The sequence below is a fragment of the Acomys russatus genome, chromosome 30 (genome assembly GCF_903995435.1).
Source record: "Acomys russatus chromosome 30, mAcoRus1.1, whole genome shotgun sequence".
NCBI classification, from domain to species: domain Eukaryota; kingdom Metazoa; phylum Chordata; class Mammalia; order Rodentia; family Muridae; genus Acomys; species Acomys russatus.
Genome location: NC_067166.1, coordinates 31,058,615 through 31,082,357, shown reverse-complemented (window position 1 = coordinate 31,082,357; position 23,743 = coordinate 31,058,615). Strand labels below are relative to the sequence as shown.

General features: G+C 37.5%; 1 protein-coding gene across 1 annotated transcript in view; it reads right to left on the bottom strand.

Moving 5' to 3' along the window:
* The window catches only part of Rasa1 (RAS p21 protein activator 1), a 71,468-nt gene extending 48,248 nt beyond the window's left edge, over positions 1 to 23,220 (bottom strand). The window contains exon 1 of the mRNA XM_051172356.1: positions 22,530 to 23,220. Within this exon, the coding sequence (XP_051028313.1) occupies positions 22,530 to 23,074 (545 nt within the window). The 5' untranslated portion in view covers positions 23,075 to 23,220. The remainder of the gene's footprint in view (positions 1 to 22,529) is intronic.
* Between the last annotated feature and the right edge of the window lie 523 nt (positions 23,221 to 23,743).

The following is a 23,743-nucleotide window of genomic DNA, read 5'->3' as shown; positions in this document are numbered from 1 at the left end:
ACTGCAGTTCCAGGAGATGCAAACCCTCTTCTGACCTCCATGGACAGCAGTCATGCACTTGGTATACATATATACATGCATACAAAATGAACATAAATTAAACAAGACAACTGGAGCATTTTTACTATACAGATAAAAATTTCTGTTCTTACAGAAACTTAACTACGCTGAATTACAAAAAGCAACAAACTGTTAAACTGTTGCCTTTATCCTAACATCCTCATCATGCTTAAATCAGCACGGCTTTGTGTTGTATGAAATGCTCAAAGAATAAATAACATTTTTAAAGGGAGAAATCATATTCTGTATAAAAAAATAGCAAATCTTTGGATTGCACTGTTTATTAGAATGTTTAATTTTTGAAATTACTGTTTAATGCTCCAGGGGTAGAACATTTGTCTACTATTGTCTGGCTCCAGGTTCAATCCTAATACTGAAGAAAATTTTGTAAATTCCTGTTTGAGTTGGGTATGGTAGTATCCACCTTTAATCTCATCACTCAGCAGTCACAGGCAGACAGATCTCTATAAAGTCAAGGCCATACTTGTCAAAGTGGGTCCCAGGACAGCCAGAGCTACATAGTAAGACTCTGTCGAAAGAAAGAAAGAAAGAAAGAAAGAAAGAAAGAAAGAAAGAAAGAAAGAAAGAAAGAAAGAAAGAGAGAAAGAAAAAAGAAAGGAGAAATCTTGTTTGACTTGCTGAATTCAACTTTTTTTTGTTTAAATGTTGGGCGAATTTTGCTTCAAGATTAGGGAGGTTTCAAAAAAATTCTAAAATGGCCCATGCATACTACCATTTTGTACTGAATATTCATGTGAATTGAGTTCTCAGCACTAATGATTATAAGATCAAAATGATCACTCTGAAAAACACTGAAGATGCTCTTGAATTATATGCTTCAGTATCAAATATATGGGCAAGTTTTAACTATGTAAAAATAAGCACATCGTCCTCGTTGGTATATACATTTTCTTTGTCTTTAATAAATGGCAAAATGATATACAGATATATGGACAGGCATATATATGTTCATGTGTGTGCACATTCACACCAGAGAATTGTTTTAAAATAAATAACTTATTATAAGTAAATATGTTATTCTCTATATATTTTATGTGCTTATATATCTGGAATCACATAAAATTTTGGTGGGTGAAAGGGACTGTAAGTGGAAACGATTAGGAAATCCATTATGACTACAATAAATATTGGGGGAAAATCTCCTTTAATAGATGTGGTGAGGAAAGGGAGGAAAATAAAGCCAAAGCATTCTGCTCTCATAAGAAAGTCTGCCTTCAAAGAAATGTAATTTATCAAAACCTAGGTAGATGAAAGACACAATTTCAACTGCCCTTAACCTTCTCCATAGAGGAAGAGAAGTAATGTATCCAACTCCTTCTAGCTATTCTGCCCAATTAAGGGCAGGGATGGCAGTAGATAACTGAAAAAACACTGGTAAAACCATAAGATCACCAAGAGTCAGGCCCACTCACAGGACATAGACTGCTTTCTTCTGCCATTGCACTCCTATGGCCTATTTATAACAGTCCTTCCATCCAATACATTACATTCACTATTTGCATACCATTTGAAAAGACAGTCCAAGTATCAAAACCAGATATAGTATGGTTTCTGAAATCTAAAGCTGGAATTTTTTTTTTTAAACTTTGACTAACATACTGAGCAGTCTAACAAAAGAGGTAGAAAACTTTCAAATATATAGATAAGTAAGCGGGGACATAAAAATTATAAGAAAACATTTAAAAACCACTGAACATCAAAACAAGGGCTGGGAGATGACTCAGCAGTTATGAGTACTTGCTGCTCTGGTCCCACTCCTAGCATCCACGTAGAAGTTTACAACCATCTGTAACTCCAGTTCCAGGGAATCTGACACCAACTTCTGACCTTTGAGGGCACTGTACTTATGTGGTGAACAGAGATACATATAAGCAAAACACAAAAAGAAATACTGTTTAATTAGTTCTTTTTACCATCCAAGAAATTGATAAGCCTTTAGCTAAAGTAAAAATTAAAGAGAAATTAAAGGACATATGCCATTATAGATCCCATAACTATATAAGGATAATAATCTACAATTATGATAATTCACTACTCACAAATTTGAAAATCTAGATGAAGCATACTCACTTGTTGACATATATAATCTTCCTATACTCACATGAGAAAAACATAATCCGAGTGTGTAGGACTATTTAAGAAAGTTAAATAAATAATTAATATTTCAAAACTGAATATACCTGGCCCAGATGTTGCTCACTGGGAAATGTTAGCTGACATTGATGGAAAATATATTATTTATACAGACATTAATAATTTATGTATTGCTAACTATCAAATACTGTATCTAATGTCTGGTTTCTGTTACATACTCTAAAGGTAAAAAGACAGAACTTAAGAGATCTGAAAATACATGAACTATCATTAGTAAACATTTTCAGTATTGACCATAGATATTTTGCATGTGTGGAAGGCAAGTCTCTTTGCTAATCACACTGTTTAGAAGTACACTGTCAAGAAAGTAAGCTCCCATACTGGACAGTGAGCATTATTGTAAACTATTCCATTACTGAAAAGCAAGATTTCAGCCTAAGAACATTTCTTTGGAATAACTTGTGTAGCATTCTTTTTAATAATGATTGTGTAGTGTCTTTATAGACTACAGCCTGTTCATATTAAAGGGAGAGATGAAGAAGATAGACATACAAAACAGTTGTAAAAAAAAAATGCCATTGGTTTTACATACTTATCTTTTAGTTAACACCAGGAACATTAGTGTAAGAATACTATGCACAAATACACTGCCATCGCTATAAAATCTACTTGTACAACAAGATTAAGCATGTATTGTACAACTGTGATTTGGATGGGACTCCCTTAAGAGTTCTGAAGGTTCCATGTCTATATAGTGATTCTAAGAGGCAGTGTGGGGCTAAAGGCAAAGCTCAGTATCTGACAAGGCCCTGGGTTCATCACCCAGCACTGAAAGGGGGTAAAGTGGCAGACCCTTTAAGAAATGGAGCCTGGGGGAGATAACTGGGTTCTCTGTCCATTGCAGACACTCCCCCTGGGTGGGATTAATGAGTGGTCTTGTCTGAGAGTAAGCTATCTCCTAAGTACACTGTTATAAAAGTGTGGCTACCCTTTCTCTTTGACCCAATCTACATAAAACCATTTCCCTTGGCTTGTCTTTCATTCTGTGATATAGCTGTGGGGATTTCCAATAGCAGCATCCAGACGGAACAGCGCAATCTTGAACTTTCACTCTCTAAAGCCACCACCTAAACAAATCTCTTCTCTTTAAAAAGTAACCATCTCCAAATATTTTGTGACAGCAACAGAAAACCTATTAAAACATGATACAATGTAGCAACTGGGCTTCATAGTGTTTTCCTGAGTTAAAGGAAAGAAAACTCGACTCTATACAGCAATAACAAAATGTGCATTAACTCTAGCTGGTTTATTCTGACACTTGGAAGCAACTAAGATTTCTTTCAGTAGCTCAATAATTAATTAAACTATGGCACATCCAGATAATAAAACCTAGTCACTAATGTTAAAAACAAATGTACAGAATATGTATAAATAATAAATATTTTTTAAAAAACACAAATGTACTATCCGTTCACTAAATTCCCATTAAGTAAGTGCATCAAAAAAAATCCAGACTAAGATCTCCTCAGTATTATATTATTGAAAAGACAAAAACATAAAGTCAATACAAATATCAGTTACCCACCAGAGGATGGCAACATCTAGTGCTACCCAACTCAAACAAGTTCTAGTTTATGCAACCCATCAATATAACAGCCAGAAGTTGGCCTGCAAGTGACCCACTGAGAACTCTTAATCTTGGAGTATTTGTAAGGAATAAACAACCTAAATTCAATTACAAAGTAAGATGACAACACAAGACAACTTTAAAAATCTTGTCATAAAGAAATAAAAAGGCAAGGAAACTATTTTAGGCTAAAGGAAACTAAAGGAATGTGGCAGTTAAAAGTGGCATTAATTTTTTTTTTATTTGATCTTCAATACAAGGTTTTTTTCTCTATGTAGCCCTAGCTGGTCTCAAACTCAGAATGCTGGGATTAATGACAAGTGCCACCAGTGCCCCGCTGACATTAAAAGTTTTAAAATAACATTTTAGAAACAATTAAAATATATCAATATTGTGTTCATTTTCATTTGATTATGTTTAACTACATATGTTTTCTTATTCCTACAAAAGTACATAATGAAGTATTTAAGATTTTAAGCCTTAAGAATTTAAGATATGATCTCTGTATTAGTTTGACATAGATAATACATACATGCATATATGAAGTAAAAGAATTAAATAGAGCTAAATGCCAAAGTAAAGGATACATAATTATTACAGTACTTTTACAAGTTTTTGGCAATTTTTAAATTTTTTAAAATGAAAATTTATGGGGACATTTACTTATGCTGTCTTCGTAAAAGAATATGAATAATTCATGTACAAAATAAAAATACTAACAAAATAATAAAATAAAACCTGCACCAGAAAAAGGTTTCATCCTTAAACTTAAGAAGCTCACTAGTTTGAATGCATCACTGACAAGCTAACCCTCAATAAAACTGCAGTTACTAAGAGTCCATCATGCCCATGTCTCTTTATATAATGTTATTATCTGAATTAGTCAATACCGCCAGGCAGGCTGCTACTTAACTGACGTATGTGATGCTAATTTTCTAACAAAATACTTATACTGTTACTGTTTTGAACTTTTTTGTTTTTCAGTTATATCACAGAACCTTCATGATGTTGTTACATTCAGAAAAATGAAGGTTTGTCCCACAATAACTGTAGGAGATGGGTATCTCAGACAATAGAGAGACATAAAACTCCCCAATTTACAGAATAAACAGTAGAACAGGGAAGCAACAGCATTCTGAAGTGGTTATGGTAACTTCTTGTTTTGCTGAACATGCAAGCCCCAAGTCTTGGGCCAAGAGACCACCTTACTAGATCACGACCAGTATTTTTATTTAATGAGGATACATACAGAATATGGTATTTGAAAATGTTTTCATTATTTTAAAGACTCATGGATAATAAGACAAGTTAACTCCTGGCAACACTCAGCCTACTTTAAAGAGGATGATGACCATCAAAGAACCTCCTTATGGAGATGCTTCAAATGTGGCAAACAAGCCACTGGGAAAAATGTCCTCATCTCGACCAGTGACAGAATTCTGCCTAAAACTTGGCAAGCTTGGATGCAGTCGAGGGCCAAACTCTGCCAAGACAGGTAAGCAAGTCCTCAATAGTTCCTGCTTCACAAATAGGTCTGTCAGATATATTGGGCCAGAAGGCTGAAGATGATGCTCCAATGCTATAGAGTTTTGGGTGACTATTCAGGTAGCAAACTGTCTCTGTCATCTTCTCATTTGGAAAGCCACTAACCTGTACTCCCAGTATACTCAGGTAATCAATTTTTTTCCTTCTCAAGTCTCTGATGGGGTTGAAGACAAGGAAGATTAGTTTTACAATTAAGCTTAGTTGTTTAGAGGTCAAGATGTGTTTAGGTCTAGATAGATGTTTTAAGTAGATAATGACGAGATATGATAGATATTGATTTACATTTAGAATTTTAGATGCACCAAGATAAGGAAAGATGTTTTCTTCTAGGCTGTCAAATACAAATAGCCAAAACCACCAAGAATGTAACATTTATATAATTCCTGGTTGTGTCATGGTTATTCTTGCTATAGGTAGTTTATTGTATATATATGTAATAATATAAATGTATATGTAAAATTTTTTCTAAATTTTAATAAAGTTTTTTAAAAGAAAGGACTATAAATAGGGTATAATACAATTTATAAGGGTCCTCATCAAGCTGTTGTCTCCATTTCCTGTGTATGGTAATATATGTGTGCTATGTCACTGATAAAAGCCTATTTTTCTGTCATTGTAAAAATTATGTTTAAAAGCTACTACTGTCTAGACAAAGATAGTCACAAAAAGGTTTCAAGAATAAGTCTAATCCTTATCTGTACAAGATCATTCTGAAACGATACAAAGCTTTTTAATTTAACTATTTTTACTACTACTTGTTTTAAGTAGAATAGAACAAAATCCAAATGAGAATAGAAAACATCACAAGTAATAACTTTAAAAGGCATTTTTCACTAAACTTTAGTATTTGATTTTAGAGTGATATCATGTACTACTTCAGAATGTCTAATTTCCTTAATTTTCACCTAGGCTGAAGTAAAAACATTCATCAAAGACTTCTTAGTTGGTTAAGGAAAAGATACGATCAAGGAGAAAATTAACATACTATCCCAAAAGGAAGAAAGAAAAACATGGGGTTTTAATTATAAAAAGAGAAAAAAAGTAAGTATCAAATTCTAAGGCAATTAGAATAGGCATTCTTAGTAACTGACAATATTGGTACTGGAATAGAGGAGAAAAGACAGATACAAATCTAAAAGAACAACAACATATAAAGCAATTTTTCAAGAAATGGTCTTGAAAACTTAAAAAGGTTTGTATATCCTCATCATAGTATGTAAACCTGTCTGTGGCCTTCAAAACCCAGTAAGTATGTATATTACCACATTTTTCCTTTACTGATTCTCTCACAGGTACACAAGGTACATAACAACATATCCACAAACTTAGTACTAACTGATCCAAAGGCTGATGATGTTTCTCCATAGCAATTTAAGCTTCTGTATAATTCTAAATGCAAGCTTTTCTTGTCACTCTAAAACATAACTATCAAGGGTTGAAAAAAAAAGTTCTGTATATACTGGTCTGTTAATTTATACACAAAATAAACAAAAGCATTTGAGTGAAATAATTTCTATAGGCTGCTGTTCAATAATGAGACCTCTCTCAAAACAATGACACAGAACGAAAGGAAACAATTAAATTCTGGCACATCAATAAGACTGACACTTAGCAAGATTATGAAAGGGAAAGATACAAGTTACTAACAGTAGTAATAAAAAGGACTATCACTGCATATCCAAATTTTTCTGAAAATAATTAGCATAAATAAAGAAAGTGCTTGCCATTCCAGTACTAGGATCAGTACAAGTTCTATGCACATTAAATAATAATTTTTTTAAAAGCTGGGCACATTGGCACATACTTGTATTACAAGCTAGTACTTGCGGAGGCCAGAAACAGGCAGACTCAGCAGGCTCCTTGGCCAGCCAGTCTAAGCTACTTGTAGAATTCCAAACCAGAAAGAGACACTATAAAGATGAACTATACCTGATACGTACATCCAAGATTGTTCTCTTGCTTTCACACTGCACACACACACATGCACACACAAACCTACATACATGCATTCTCTCTCTCTCTCTCTCTCTCTCTCTCTCTCTCTCTCTCTCTCTCTCTCTCTCTCCCTCTCTCTCTCTCTCCTCTCTCTCTCTCTCCTCTCTCTCTCTCTCTCTCCTCTCTCTCTCTCTCTCTCTCTCTCTCTCTCTCTCTCTCTCTCACACACACACACACACACACACACACACGGGAGAGAGGGAGAGAGGGGGGGAATTCGAATAGTACAAGCAAATTTATATTCAAACCTAAACAAACTAGAATATAAATGCATCGAAATCACATGCAACCAAAATAAAATGGTAAGCAGTCTTACAACCATTTATATTAAATTCTTAATATAAAAACTTTTTGAAAAATTCAGATACTATCACTGATGAATTCTTCCAAATATCTAAAATTAACCAATACAAATATTTCATAAATTTCCAAAAATGGGAAAGAGAAAGCTTCCTCTCTATATTATGAGGTCAGGATTGTTGGGATACTAAATGCCACAAATGCTGTCAATATCTCCAAAATTTACACAAATCTCTGTGACTTCATCTAGGCACAAACTCATAGAGTTAACATTAAAAGCACAGTCTATAAAACTCCTGATGTGTCTGACTCTAGCAAAGGAAACTCTTGCTCTACAAAGGACCCCATTAAGAGGGCACAAATACAAGCTACTGGCTAAGGAGAAAAATCTTTGCAAATCAGAGGAAAAAAACAAATAACTAAAATTTGGAATATGTATAGAACTACTGAAACAAGAACAACAAGCTCTAAACCTAAAAGACTTTTTTTTAAGGCCATCAGGTAAAGACACCCACCACCAAATCTAACAGTCTGCGTTTGATCCCTAGGTCCCACACTGTAAAGAAAGAGAACCAACTCCCATGCTTCTTTTGTGACCTTTCATGTGCACTGTGGGACCTGAGAGCACACACTGAAATAAGTAGGAATGTAATTTTAAAATTGAGCTTTTGTTTTAAATAATGACAATAGTAATAATAAACCATTAGAAACAGGACAGAAAGGCTACATAGGTAGCAAAAAAGCTCATGAAAAAGAAAGTTAATTCAAATTCTAATGAGTTATCATGAACATTTATCAAAAAGGCTAACAGTAACAAAAAGTGATACCAAAGGCTGGTGGAGATACAGATACAGGATCATTTGTATGTTGCTGCTGGGGTTATAAAAAGATAAGGCAGAGACTAAAGAGACGGCTCAGTAGGCAGCAATAGGACTTAGGTTCAGATCCCATAAGCCATGTAAATAATCAGGCATGGATGTGAGCATCTATAATCCCAGTGTTGTGTGATGGGCAAAGAGAGAAGGACCACTGGGGCTTCCTGGTCGACAGCCTAACTCCAGGGAAGTGAGGGATAGAGCAGGAAACACACAGAAAGGGTATAGACATGCTAGAAAATAGAGACCAGCTGTATAAGTCATCAATTGGATTCATGGGTATGTATATAACAAGGAATTTATGTTCACATAAATGTCTACAGCAGCTTTTTATTTTCATGGAAGCCTAAACTAAAGGGACTCAAATGTTCACCCATGACTGAATCACATACATGGGTACATATGTGAATACCACATATCATTACTTCTGGGCAGTGAAAAAGAGCAAAGTACTGGTACATACAACAGCATAGCTGAAGCTGGACAGCATTGTCCTAAGTGACAAATGCCAGTGTCAAAAGATAGCAGTAGCATGCCAGAGTTCCATTTACATAAATAGCTGAAAAAAATAAAATAAAAAGGAGGTGAGTGAGTAGTTGCCAGGGAATGCAACAGAAATATAATAAATGAAAAGGGCTCAAGCTGATAAGAAGATGAAACTAAAAAACCCAAATCCAACTAGAAAACTCAAGGAGGCTTGAAGGAGTCAAATAACATTTTATATAACATGTAGCAGTTTAGATACTCATAATCAAGAAGAAGTACAAATATCGTAAAGTGAAGGTCAGTTTTGAGGACTTTCAAAATGTTTCAAAAGGAAATATAAGACACCATGACATGAGCAAACTTTCAAATCACAGGCATAAATAATTGAGAATAATCCCAGGTTAGTGGCATAGATGTAACTTCAACAAGATCTTAAAAGAAAACCACCCCAGATGTGTTTTGCCCAAGGCCATACTTAACTCTTCTAAACTGTCACTACAAGTGAGTATTTATTGTAAAAGAAATATTTAATGCACTATTATCACCTAATAGTGAGCGTTTACTATTTTATAAATACTATTTTGTCTAGGTAGACACCAAAAGCATTACACAAAGTCTGGACTGAGGCATTCTTTTTAAATGAAGTACTCTTCGTGTTATACTATACATCCTTTCTAAACTAGTTTATATTTCTAATAATTCCTACTTGTGAAGTGTACTTGTCTCTTTTTTACTCATTTCCTGCGCACGCGTGCACACGCACACACACACACACCACACACACACACACACATATACTCTTCCATATGCTCACAGATAATCTTGATGGCCCTCCTTGCTCCACTATGCTATGTGTACTCTGAGGCCAGTGCCCTCAGTAGCCCACTCTGGGAATACAGGATAAGATGCATCCTTCTCAAAGTTCCAACAACAATAAATTACATCATACTTATTTTGTATTCTTGGTTGAAATAAACCTTAACTGAAAAAAAAAAAAAAAAAGAAAAGAAAAAAGAAAACTCAAAAGAAATTATCTACAAGTAGAATAGATCAGACAGACAAAATATCGGGCCAGAAAGATAGGTAAAGGATCTAGACCAAAGAAACAGGAAATAGAAGAGTTTTTTTTTTTTTAAATAAAGGAAATATAAGACACCATGAAATGAGCAAACTTTCAAATTACAGGCATGTATGAATGAGAATAATCCCAAGTTAATGGCATAGATCATAACTTCAACAAGATCTTAAAAGAAAAGCACCCCAAATAAGGTTAAAAAAAAAAAAAAAAAAAAAACCTACACATATAGAGATACAAGAGGTAAAAAGAACACCAGACAAGAGCAGAAAAGAAAATCCTCACTGCATCTCATACATAAAACATTAAGGATACAGAACAAAGAAAGTGCACTGAAGACTGCAAGAGAAAAAATGAAAAACACATATAAAAGAAAACATCAGCTGATTTCTCAATGGAAACTTCAAAAGACAGAAGAGCCTAGAACAATGCATTCTAAGTCCTGAAAGACTATGATGGCCAGGCTTGACTAATATACCCTGCAAAAGTATCCAGCACAGCTGAAAAAGAGACTTTCCACAATACAGTCAAGTCAAAATATTTTATCAAACAAACCAAACCTAAAGGAAATATACACAGCAATACTTCGTGCTGAAGGGAGGAATGAACACAACCAAGAGATTGTAGAAAGAAGTACAACGCTATAGTTATAAAAACACAATGTACCACTGAAATCACAAACTACCACCACCAAAAGCTAACAACAAGATGACCACAATTAACACACACATTTCAATAACTGTAACTATCAATGCCTTACTTCTCCAAGAAAAAGACAAAGACTGATTGAATGGAACAAGAAACAAAATCCATCTATCTGTTGGCTACAAGATATACAACTTAGCTTTAAAGATAGGCACCAACTTAAAGAACGGACAAAAGTACTCCAATCAAATGAGACCTGAAAACATGTATATATCTCTATTCTAGTATCTGTCAAAATAGACTTTATACTAAAACTAATCAGAAGAAACAAAAGGGAAACATTGTATCCTAATCAAAATAACAGTTGAACAAAAAGACATTACTAAACATATGTACATAAACTCTGGAGCATCCAATTTCACACCACACACACACACACACACACACACACTCTCTCTCTCTCTCTCTCTCTCTCTCTCTCTCTCTCTCTCTCTCTCTCGGATTAAAGACATAGATTAACATCAATCCACTAATAGTGTGGGATTTAAATAGCCTACTTTCCCCCAATAAATAGGTCATCTCAACAACAACAACAACAACAAAAAGATGACATTTAGACAGACCTGACATCATATCAAGTGGACTTAACTGCCTACAAAATATTCTATTCAAACACCTAAGAATATACATTTTACTCAGCAGCACACAGAGGCTTCTCTTTAACAGACAATATCCTGGAAGACAAGGCAAATCCTTACAAATGCAAAAAGATTGAAATAACTCCATGTATCTTCTCTCAGGACAAAGCAATATAAATTAATGACAAAATCTCTAGTAAACGCACAAACTCATGGGAGATTAAACAGTTCATTAATGAATGATGAAGAGGTCAAAGGAGACTCAAGAAAAAAAATTTTTAATCCCAGCACTAAATGAAAATGAAAACATAACACAACAAATTCTCTGGGACACACTGAAAGCACTCTTTTGAAGAAAAAGTGCCTACATTTCAAAAAAAATTAGACTAAGCACAAATAAATTACTTAATGGTGCAACTCAAAAATTTGGAAAATCAAAAACCAACCAAATAAAAACCCAGTACATGGCAAGAAATAATAAAACTTTAGAGCAGAAGTTAATGAAATAGAAACAGCAACAGGGCCAGACATGATGGCGCACACCTTTAATCGCAGGACTCAGGAAGCAGAGGCAGGCAGATCACTGTGAGTTCAAGGCCAGTCTGGCCTACAAAGTGAGTCCAGGACAGCCAAGGCTACACAGAGAAATCTTTTCTCAAAAACTCCAAAGAAAGAAAGAAAGAAAGAAACAAACAAACAAACAACAACAAAAATACAAAGAATAAATTAATCTAAGGCATGGTCTGCTGAAAAGGTAAACAATATGGACAACCCTTTGGCCCCAAATTTTAAAAATTTTAAGTTAACAAGGAAGCATTACAAAGGACACCTAAGAAATTCAGAATATTATAAAGGGGTACTTTAAAGCCCTGTACTTGCATTTCATTAAGCTGGAAATTCAGTAAGAATTCTACATTCAATGAAACCACCAAATTAAACCAAGAGGTCAACAACCTAAAGAGACTGTTAACAGAGGTGGCCCAACATATACACAAGCCAAAAATAAAATATGTCATATAGATTTAAAGATAAAAAAATCACATGATCAAATAATGCCAAAAGAATAAAAATAAATAAAAAGTTAAAAAGGCCTTTGACAAAGTCCAAGATAAAAGGTCTAAAGAATGTAGAACCAGAGAGAATATACCTCAATATAATAAAGAGCTACACATGGGAAACCTACAGTCAATATAATCCTAAACAGAGAAAAGCTTGAAACAATCCCACCAAAGTTAAGACTAAGACTAAGATGTCTACCATCTCCCCTCCTTGTCAATATTGTAACTGAAAAACTAGCTGGAGCAATAAAGCAACAAATGGAAATTAAAGGAATACAAATATAGGGAAAGAAGACAAAGTACTCCTACTTATAGATAATATGATACTATACGTTAAAGAGATTCCATAAATTCTACCAGAAAACGTCTAGAAACTAAAAATAAATTTATAATGTGGCAGGATACAGAATCAACTTGCACAAATCAATATATTTTCAATACAACAACAACAAATACAAAGAAGGAGGCCATGGAAACACTGCCATTCATTCTAACCTTAAAGAAAATAAAATATCTAGAAAGAAACCTAACCAAGGAAGTGAAGGACCTTTACTGAATCTCTGAAGGAGATTCAAAGATAAAGACACTAGAAAATGGAAAGACAACCCATGTTCATGGATGGATTAGTAGAACTAACATTGTGACTATGACCATCATATCAAAAGGTATTTACAGATTTGATGCAATCCCAAGTAAAATCCTCATCTTATTCTTCACATAAATAGAGGGGGAAAATCCTAAACTCTATATGAACTACAAAAGACCCCAAATGGCCAGAACAATCCTGAGCAAAAAGAACAGTGCTGGAGCAATTACAATTCCAGACAGTAAGATATTACAAAGCCACAGTAATACAAATATATGTATGGCACAGAAGCAAACATGTAGACCAATGGAACAAAATAAAAGACCCAACAATGGACAAAGACACCAAAACACAACACTGGAAAAAAAGAAAGCATCTTCAACAAACTAGCAGAAGCTAATGTAGAGGCCATGGAGGAATGCAGCTTACTGGCTTGCTACTCATGGGCTTACTCAGCCTGCTTATTAAAAAAAAAAAAAAAATCAGGACCACCAGCCCAAGGATAGCACCACCCACAGTGGGCTGGGCCTCCCCCCACCAATCCCTAATTAAGAAATTGCCTTCCATGCTTGCCTACAGCCTAATCTTACGGAGGCATTTTCTTAATTTAGGTTCCCTCCTCTTGGATGACTGTAACTTGTGTCAAGTTGACATAAAACAACCCAATACAACCTGTATCTGCAAACACTAACTCCAAATACATCAAAAAACCTAAACCTGAAAAAACCTGAAACTGCTACAAGAAAACATAAGCAGTACCATACATAAGTATAGGAAAGGCCTTCCTGAACAGGACTCTATTTGTCTAAGAATTGAGGTCAACAATTAACAAGTGGGCCATAGAGAAACTAAAAAAACTTATGCACAGCTCAGGTAACAATCAACTGGGTGAAGAGGAAGCTCACAGAATGTGAGAGGATCTTTGCCAGCTATACATCTGACGGTGAGTTAATATCAAAAACACATAAAGAACTCAAAAAACACAAAAAATCAAAACAAATGATCCATTCAAAAACTGAGCCTAGAATCTAACATAGAATTTTCAAACGAAGAAAAAATAATGGGAAAGAAGCATGTTTTAAAATGTTCATCATTGCTAGCAATTAGGGAAATAAAATAAACAAAACAACTTTGAAAGTTCATCTTATCTCAGTCAGAATGGCAAAGATCAGCAAAACAACTGACAACAAAAGCTGGAAGGATGTGAGGGAAGGGAGCCCTCATTCACTGTTGGTGGGGTTGCAAATCTGTCTAGACCCTAGAAATCTACAACAAATCTACCATATGACCCAACTAACTCCTTGGACTACGCTGAAAAGACTAGTCATCATACTTCAGAGATACTTTACTCAACCATGTTCATTGCTGTTCTGGAGAAAGCAACATGTATGTCCTACAATCGACAGGGATAATAAAAACATGATGGTACATATGATATGGAATACTATGTAGCTGTAAAGAAAAGCTAAGTTATGAAGTTTGCAGGTAAATGGATAGAACTAGAATAGATTATAGTGAGCGAGGTAACCCAGATCCAGAAATGCAAATGTCACAAGTTCTCTCTCACTGGAGGCTTTGGAGATGAGTATGTGTCTGGGAGTAACTGTAAAAAAAAAAAAAAAAAAAAAAAAACCAAGTAAAAAGGACCACTGTTAAGGTGGAGAGATAGTGGAGCATGAGAGAGAGAACAGCTAAGTATAAGAGATCAGACTGAGGAACTGCAGGGAAAAAAGGAGGGAGCTCTGATTATATAGACGATAGGGAGGTAAACTCAGAAGGAGAGATGAGGGTAAAATAACAGTTAAGCATGTCTAAAAAATTATAAGAAATCATACTATTAATATTAACTACCTATCTAAAAAAGAAAAAGCCTATAATGCACATAGTCTCATCTGGGTTGACAGTGTTCCTTCCAAGGACGAACAATCATCTAACAAAAACCCCAACAGTAGACATGAGAAAGAAGCCCTCTTCTGAGTTGTTGGTCACAGCTGTTCTAAACTCTCAAAACATTACAGTCTATTGCTTTTGCATTTGTTTGCCCCTAAGTGGTGAAAGGTTAGAGCTCTATTGCTGAAGACAGATTGCACTTCAGATAAAGTGCACTGAGCCCCCTGAGCTGGAACTGACCTCAAACTCCTCCTGAGAACTAGCTTTCATGATTCCAAAAGACGCCATGCAGCTTCCAAAGGAGGGAAGCAACCAGTAGCTGTACCTAGTTATGACACCTATGAACTACTTCAGCGGCCACTATGGCACAGTAACCCTAAGGATACAGTAGTAGCATGCATACCTTGGGGGTAACAGCTCTAACTGAATTTAAAGACTACTCAACAAGAGAGAAATCATGCCTGTACTTGAAACCTACCCAACTACCCAGAGCTACTGAAGTCATGTATCTTAGAGAGCCTACAATCACCACATTACAACATAATCCCCAACAAGATTCCAAATATTTTTTCTTACACCCACAGATAAGCATAGTTCTCACCCCTCATCAAGGAAACCTCTCTTTCCAACAGAGACCATTACCAAAACACATAACCAATCCAAACAGTTGTGGAACCTAGCCCCAATGTATACGTCTATAAAACCTCTCAGGGAGCACTGCTAAAGATGGAGGCAAAAATTCTTAAGAGGCAGAGATCAGGGAGTTTTCTGTGAGACTGTGTCTTCTAGGAATGTCAGAAACTATGCCCATAAAATCTCACCAGCATGACTGCCTAAACTTGAGCTGAACAAGAACAGACACGCCAATGCGGACAGGGGAAAGCGCAAGAGGTCTCCACCCTACACAAAGAACACAGGCAGCTAAAGAATGGTGAAAGGGAGAAAATAAGCCTTCCTCAAGAGACGAGCACACCAAGGGTTCATCCTGTACCAACTGACCTGTCCTGCAAGCATACACAGGACTAACATTACACAAACTCAATAGTTCACATTTATGTATTTAGAAATGTATATGTGTGTGTGTGTATATATATATTTATGTAACAACAATTAATGAGAAAAGAGACTCTGAATTTGAAAGAGTGCAAGGATGTATAGGAGGGTCTGGAGGGAGAAAAGGGGAGTTGAAGTGATATAATTTTATCATAATAAAACACAAAACATTAATTTTCAAAAAGTATGGAACCAAAAGATAAAAATAATATTGAGAAAAAAAAGGGTAATTGCTCTTTTGGTAGTGGTAATGGGTATGTTTTGTTGTTGTTTGTTTTTGTTGTCTGTTTTTGAGACAGGATCTTACTATGTAGAGTCCTAGGCTGTCCTAGAACTCACTGTTATAAGACCAGACTGGCCTCAAAAATCACCTGCTGCTTCGTCAGTGCTGGGATTAAAGAAATATACCATTATACCTGGCTCTGCAATTCTTTCTTAGTGTCATGTTAATGTACAGTTACCTCAAGAGAAACTTAAAGAGCGAAAGATAATGTTTCTTGTTTTGTTTTGTTTTTTTGAGGCAAGGTTTGTCTATGTAATAGCCCTAACTGTCCTGGAACTTTCTTTGTAGAACAGGCTGGCCTCAAATTTACAGAGATCTGCCTGTCTCTGCCTCCAGAGTGCTGAGATTAAAGGTGTGAGCCACCACGCCCAGCCAGTATTTTTATAGTACATGAGAAAGGATATGGTTCTGTTATACAAGGTTACTTATACTGAGTCCAGTCTAATGAGGTACACTTACAAAAAAATACGAGAGTTAAGAGGATTCTAAGTCCTTTTCCTTGGGTTGAAACAGATGAACTAAAGAATGAAATTGTTAAAAGTTTAAGATTGATCATGGTAATATATCTTCATGCAGTTTAAGTCACACTCAGACATCATTTGAGAAATTTCTTTGTGCAGTGAATAGCAGTTAATGCAGAAAATAACAACTGATCAAAGTATAGAGAATATGTGTCAATGAAGTGCTCAGCCATAAACCAGACATCTATATTGCAAACCTCCCCAAGGCTCGGGGAACATATCAGAACCGGGGACAGAAAGAGGCAGAGGTCAGAGGGAGACCTGGGTAAAACTGTTATCTTCTGGACGGGACAGGACGACTGTATCCATGAATTCACAGCAGCTGTCCGTGGGTGCACAAGATCAAGCAAGTCAACATTCTGGTACAGAGGTACCCACCTCTATTAACTTGACAGTTGACAGCTTCTGGTGAAGAAAGGGGTCAGTTCTCTTTAAGGATGTGGCCCCTGGTAGGTCAATCACGCTCTAGTGGATGGCCTCATACCTATACGTATATGGGCATCACAAATCAAAATCAATGGGTTGAGGGGAGGCATGAAACTGACAGAGTGGAGGTAGATCTAGAAGTAGTCAAAGGAAAGAGTGGAAGGCCTCAAAATGCATTGTATGCATAAATGGAATTCTTGAAAATGAAAAATATTGTTATAAAAAATTTAACTGAATATTAAAACATAATACAGACATTTTGCTGTAATAATATCCGATCCACAGAATTTCCCATAGCTATTACAATCCTGTGAAAGATCTTTTCATACATTAGCAGACATGAATGTAAGTATATTTCCATCTTTTAACACAGAGATAGTCTACTGCCATACCACCCTGAATGTGCCTTACCTTGTCAACACATAGAGAGCCAAAAGAGAAATGTCACTGACTCTCAGAGAAAAAGAGTAAAATAAGATAAAGGTTTTTTCCCCCTACAGTGAAAGAAAGGAATAAAACGATAACCCTTTTCTCAAGTAATGTTTATTTAATCGGCTCCAAAAATCACCAAAATTAATTTTTAACATGTAGAATTAACCATGGTTTAATGCAGGTTAAAAAAAAAAAAAAGAAATTAAGAAACAAAACAAAACAAAATAACAAGCAAAACACCACAGTCTAAGTGGCTTGAACAACGGTAATCGGTGTTTCACTGTTCTGCATGCTAGAAATTAAAAGACCAAGGTACTAGCAAAGTGGCTTCTCTCCTTGGCTATAGATGGTAAACTTCTCAGAATCCTAACATGAACTATCATCTGTATCTGGACACTGCCAGGATCTCTTCCTAAAAGACAGCAGCCCTGCTGGATTTGTGAGCCATTATATTTATGACCTCATTTAATATGATTACTACTTTAAAGGCACTCTCTACAAATATAGTCACACAGGATTAGGGCCTCAAGATGAACACTGGCAAGGACATAATTCAGTCCAGAAAACCAATGATAGGTAGCTAGCCTTGAGGTATTATTCATTTTTGAGAGTGAGAGAGAGAGAGAGAGAGAGAGAGAGAGAGAGAGAGAATATGACTATGAGTGTGTTCTCTATCATAAATGAGGATAAAACAAAGAAAAATAAGCATAATACAAGTTGAGTAGTGAAAATTTCATAATTCTGGTTTCTTTAAAAAAAACACACAAAAATGTTATTGGAGGATGTTTTCTTTTAATCCCAGGTGTGTGGATAAGAGGCTGCTTTGCAGCAGCTGGCTATGATTTGCCTCTAATTCTAGCAGGGGCGTGGTTTTGCCAGCTGCAGATACTTTCTGTGTGTAACATTTGGAATTCTGGGAACTTTTCAGAAGATATATAATTGGTAGGACCCAGAGACACAGGGTTGCTATTGTTTGCTCATTAGTCACTGGATGCTGTTGGTTGCTGTTTGTTAAGTAGTTGTGCACAAAAAGAAAAATAAAGAGGAAACAAATAAGCCAAGAAAAAAAAAAAAAAAAAGACTAGATATCTTGACAACATAGGTCAAACTTACCCAAGAAACTCGAAGCCCTATTCAGCAAGAAGCAGTCGCACAGTAACTTTGCCCCCTTTCCTCTCTATCATTTTTTCTCTCCTATCTAGTGTTAGGGGGTTAATAAGGGTGGTAAAGGGTGGAGAAGAGAAAAAGAACCCAAAAAGTTGTATTTATTATCTACAGTTGAATACCCATACTCTAAACACCAAAATTTTAAATGGATTGAAATTCATGATGTTCAACTGTAAAATCCATACACATATTCCAAAGTTTGACAAACTGAAATTTGAAATATTTGCCCCAAATATTTAGAATAAGAAATAATCTGTGCTTTCTCCATCACTCAGTTCCATTGCTCAAGTTTTCCCAATATTACATACTAGTATAGCAGCAACTCTCACCATACAATTGTAAAAAAAAATTAAGTAAAAAAATCTGTAAGCCAGGCATGATGGTACGCACCTGTCATCTCAGCACTCAGAAGGTGAAGGAAGCGAAATGAGAGTTCAAAGCCAGCGAAGCTGAGCTATATGGCAAGAAAGGAGGAGGTGATGAACGTGTGTGTGTCTTTGTGTGTGTACCAGTATCTAGCAAATGACAGTAAATTTGGGGTACTAAGCCTTTGCCTTGCTAACCCTCAAAACCAAACAAAGCCAACAGTTATATTTTCTAATCTAATCATATCTACAAATTTATGAAAACAGGATCCCATCTCAGATCTACCATTACCTTGTAATGTGAATGTTACTCAGTCTGTTTCTATACCTAAGGAAAGAGTTCCTACCATCATTAAAATGCCTACTGTATCATGAATACAGTATCAGCCATCAATACTACAAACTTTCTACTAAAGAAAAATATAGTAAGAAATTTCAATGTTATTCTTCCATTTACTTTCATTATCTTAACTCTTCAACAACTATACTCTGAATCTGAAAAAGTTACCTACAAATCTCTGTAGACTAATTTTTACCTTATTTCTCTGAACAATCCCTCACCTGCCAACTACAATTTATATTTCCTTTTTGCCTGTGATACTCATTTTTAACTTGTTAAAATATACAATCACTAAAATGCCTCATCCTGTTGAATTATGTTAATACATACAAAGAGGTGATAATTAAGCTGTTATCTTATAACTCTTTAACATACTCCAAAACAGAACACACTACATGTGATTTCAAGGTTCTACACCTAACACACACATATCTATACATTCAAACAATGCACCATGATTTTCAAACACACTGATATGCAGTACGTTCTTAAAAACTATTAAGACAATATATATGTTCTGGAATGCATAGCTGAAAGCAATTAATCATGTTATGCTTATGGAGCAATTGTGTTTACCTTTTCTATCTCTACCAACCTAACTCTCCCATTAGAAACATTCTCAGCACTGAAAGCCATAAAACCAAAATTCTCATCAACCATGAAGATGCTCTATATATTCAGTCAAGATTTAATTCTTTAAGATAGATCTGTTTAATTTTATCTAATGTGTAATTTGCTTGTCTTTAATAAATTATATATACATCAAAGAATTATTGAAAATGCATTTCCCTTTAACTTACTATCAGTGGCTGATCAGTATTCTTACTTTATGTTTAACATCTTTACAAAAATTGAGCAAAAGACTCAATAGAAAATGTTTCAGAAACCTTGTTCTAAAGCATACCTTGAGCATGGCAGGCAAGGCACACATTTAAGAACAATATCCTGGAGTAAGGAGATGGCTCAGAGTTATGAGCGCTTGCTGTTCCTGCAGAAAAGCAGTGTTTGGTTCCTATCACCCACAGGGCACCTCACAACCACCTGTAACTCCAGTTCCAGAGAATCTGATGCCCTCTTTTGGCCTCTGTCACTGGACACCGGCACAGTACACATACATACATGCAGGCAAACACTCATACACACATAAAATAAAAATAACTAAATCTTCAAATGCCTTTAAAAAATGAGATTAAAATATGCCTAAATAAATTACCAAAAAATGGCTCAATACTACATTTTCAGTATTAAAAACTGAATTTTATTATAATAAAAACAATTGATTTTTGCAAAAGGTTATTCCATGTGCTGCAATTTTTTAACCCTTCCAGAACATTCCCAAGACAGACTGCAATACAGACATAAATTAGAGAAAAATTAGAATGAGAAGTTATACTTTGTGTTAAAACACAGCATGCTTTCATCATAGCCAGCAAGTATCAAAACAGAAGTTGGAATCTGCAAAGGCAACAACAAAGCATTCTGACAAATACACTTTCAAATTACAATACGCATTTAATAGTAGTAAATGTAGCTTAAATCAAAAGTGAATTAGTAAATCACAATGCTTCTGATTAAGTCATTTCTTAACCCTCTTAAAGAAAACTTACCCTCCCAAAGAAAACTTCCAAAGACTTCAGAAAATGTCAATATATGAACCAAATCTTTTTTTCCTACTATTCACCAATTGTTGAGATCCTAAGGGTCAATTATGACTGATGTGAAAGATAGATAAAACATGTTTTTCCCATTATTAATTCTGATCTCAACTTTTCTCCCTTATAGAGATCAACTTACATTTATTTATAAATACCCATTTAACTTATGAAAAGAACATGTTAAGGAAACAACTCTAACTTAATAGGGGGAGCCATTTGCCCTGTTTATGTCACAATAAACTTCAAAAATTAATTTCTAAACAAAACGGTATCAGCCACTACGAAAATGCAAGGAGCAGAATTAATCTGCTTTACTTTATAGTGTATTTATAGTATCTCGGTATAGAGGTATCACACGCATCTAATAAATACATTAGCGTTCCGTGGGGGTCTAAATCACACCTGTAATTCACAGAACTTTCCTTTCTCTCCTGCTTTTTTTTTTAATTTTTTATTAATTTATTCTTGTTATATCTCAATGGTTATCCCATCCCTTGTATCCTCCCATTCCTCCCTCCCTCCATTTTCCCCTTACTCCCCTCCCCTATGACTGTTCCTGAGGGGGATTACCTCCCCCTGTATATGCTCATAGGGTATCAAGTCTCTTCTTGGCAACCTGCTCCCCTTCCTCTAAGTGCCACCAGGTCTCCCCCTCCAGGGGATGTGGTCAAATATGAGGCACCAGAGTTCGTGTGCAAGTCATATCCCACTCTCCACTCAACTGTGGAGAATGTTCTGTCCATTGGCTAGATCTGGGTACGGGTTTAAATTTTACCGCCTGTATTGTCCTTGGCTGGTGCCTTAGTTTGAGCGGGACCCCTGGGCCCAAATCTGCCTATCATAATGTTCTACTTGTAGGTTTCTCTCCTGCCTCTTTCTCTACAGAGATCTGGTCTCTTCTGAAACACAAGGCTTCCAGTTTTGCATCTCCAGCAAAAACAAAACATTCTGACCAATGACTTTCCAACTTGCGTTAACACAATGCTCATTTAAATATCTGTACTCAAAGCCTCTCACTAGCTTCAGCGGGGAGCACGGGAATTTACACAGACAGTGGATGCCTTTATAGTGCCAAGTTCAGCTGAATCCCGGACACTATCTCAATTAGGAAGGGGCAGAACCATATCCGGTTCTCACTGGATACAGTTTCCCATGCTTCCCAACTTAAAAACCTAACACCTTCTCAGAAGAGCAATAAATATATTAAGAAGCCAGGGCAAGTGCCCGTGGGGAAAAATGACTGTTCAAATTAAATCCCTATATATGGAACCTGAAACTTCAAAACTTTCCAAATAAATTACAGCCGCAGGAGCAAGGTATGTTTTGTCCCTTCTTTCCCACTTCTTTCATGGAGCCAGCGTCCGCAACCCTTCAACAGCAGTTTTGACTTACTGGTTAGTTGGAGGCGCGGTCAGTGGTATGGCCACCTCTTCCTCCTCGTATTCTGGTCCATCCAGGGAGTCACCTTCATCCACTGTCCCCAGGCCTGAGCCCAAAGGGGGCAGCTGAGGCGGAGGCGGCAGAGGAGGGAATCCGCCGCCCGGCCCAAGAGTCTCAGAAGGCAACAACAGAGTTCCTTTGGTGAAGGCAACATCTCCGGCAGGTCCGGCGGCGGCAGCACCAGCCACGCCAGCAGCAGCAGCAGCAGCAGCAGCCCCGCCGCTCAGCGAGGCTCCCCCCAGGATACCCACCACCGGCCCGGTCCCCAGGAACCCGGACCCCACCGCGGCTCCTCTACCCAGGGCCACAGCCTGGTCGGTGTCTGGCAGCCCGGGACAAGGGGCGGCTGCCACAGGCAGGGCGGTGGGTAACTTTACCCGGCACGCCGCCGCCGCCGCCGCCGCCGCCGGGTAGGCGCTGGAGCCCGCGGCCGCGCCGCCTCCGGCCCCCGAGCTCGCCGGGCCGCCTTCCTCACTGCCGGCCTCGGCCGCCATCATGTTGAAGCCTGCTCTCCTCTAGCTACCCTGCCCGCCCGGGAGCCCCGGGGGCCAGCAGGCCCGGGCTGCGAGCCGCCCCACCCAGGCGCGTCCCCCTTCAGCTCTCCAGGCAGAGGAAACAACAACAAAAGGAGAGCGCCCGCCGCCGCCGCGCCCCCTCCTCGGGCCACAGCCCAAGCACCGCGGCACGGCTGGCTTACGGGAAGCGACGCGGGCAAAAAAACCCAGCGCCTGCAGAAACGCTCCCCGAGCCTCCTGTCCGCGCACACCCACACTCGCGCGCGCACATGCACACGGGCGCCAAACTTCCCGGCCGCGCTAAAGAGGAAGGGAAGCTCGCTGCAGCGGCTGGGGCAGCGCTCCCTCGGCCGCCGCCGCCGCCGCCGCCGCCGCGCCTCAGCGCCCGGGTTCCGGCCGCCCCCACCGCAGCCACTGCCAGGGCTGCCGGAGCCGCGGCCACCGCAGCCTCATCTCCGCCGGCTGGAGACCCAAGCGGTGGGAGGGGCGGAGGAAGGGGGCGGGTGCGCGGAACCCAACTTGGCGCCTAGCTACCTGCAGCTCTCGGGACGAAACCCGACTGAGAGAGAAAGGAGGGCGGGCCCGGGGAGGAAGGGAGGGGAGGAGGAGGAGGAGGAGGAGAGGGCGGCTTCTGCGCAGGCGCCTTCCGGG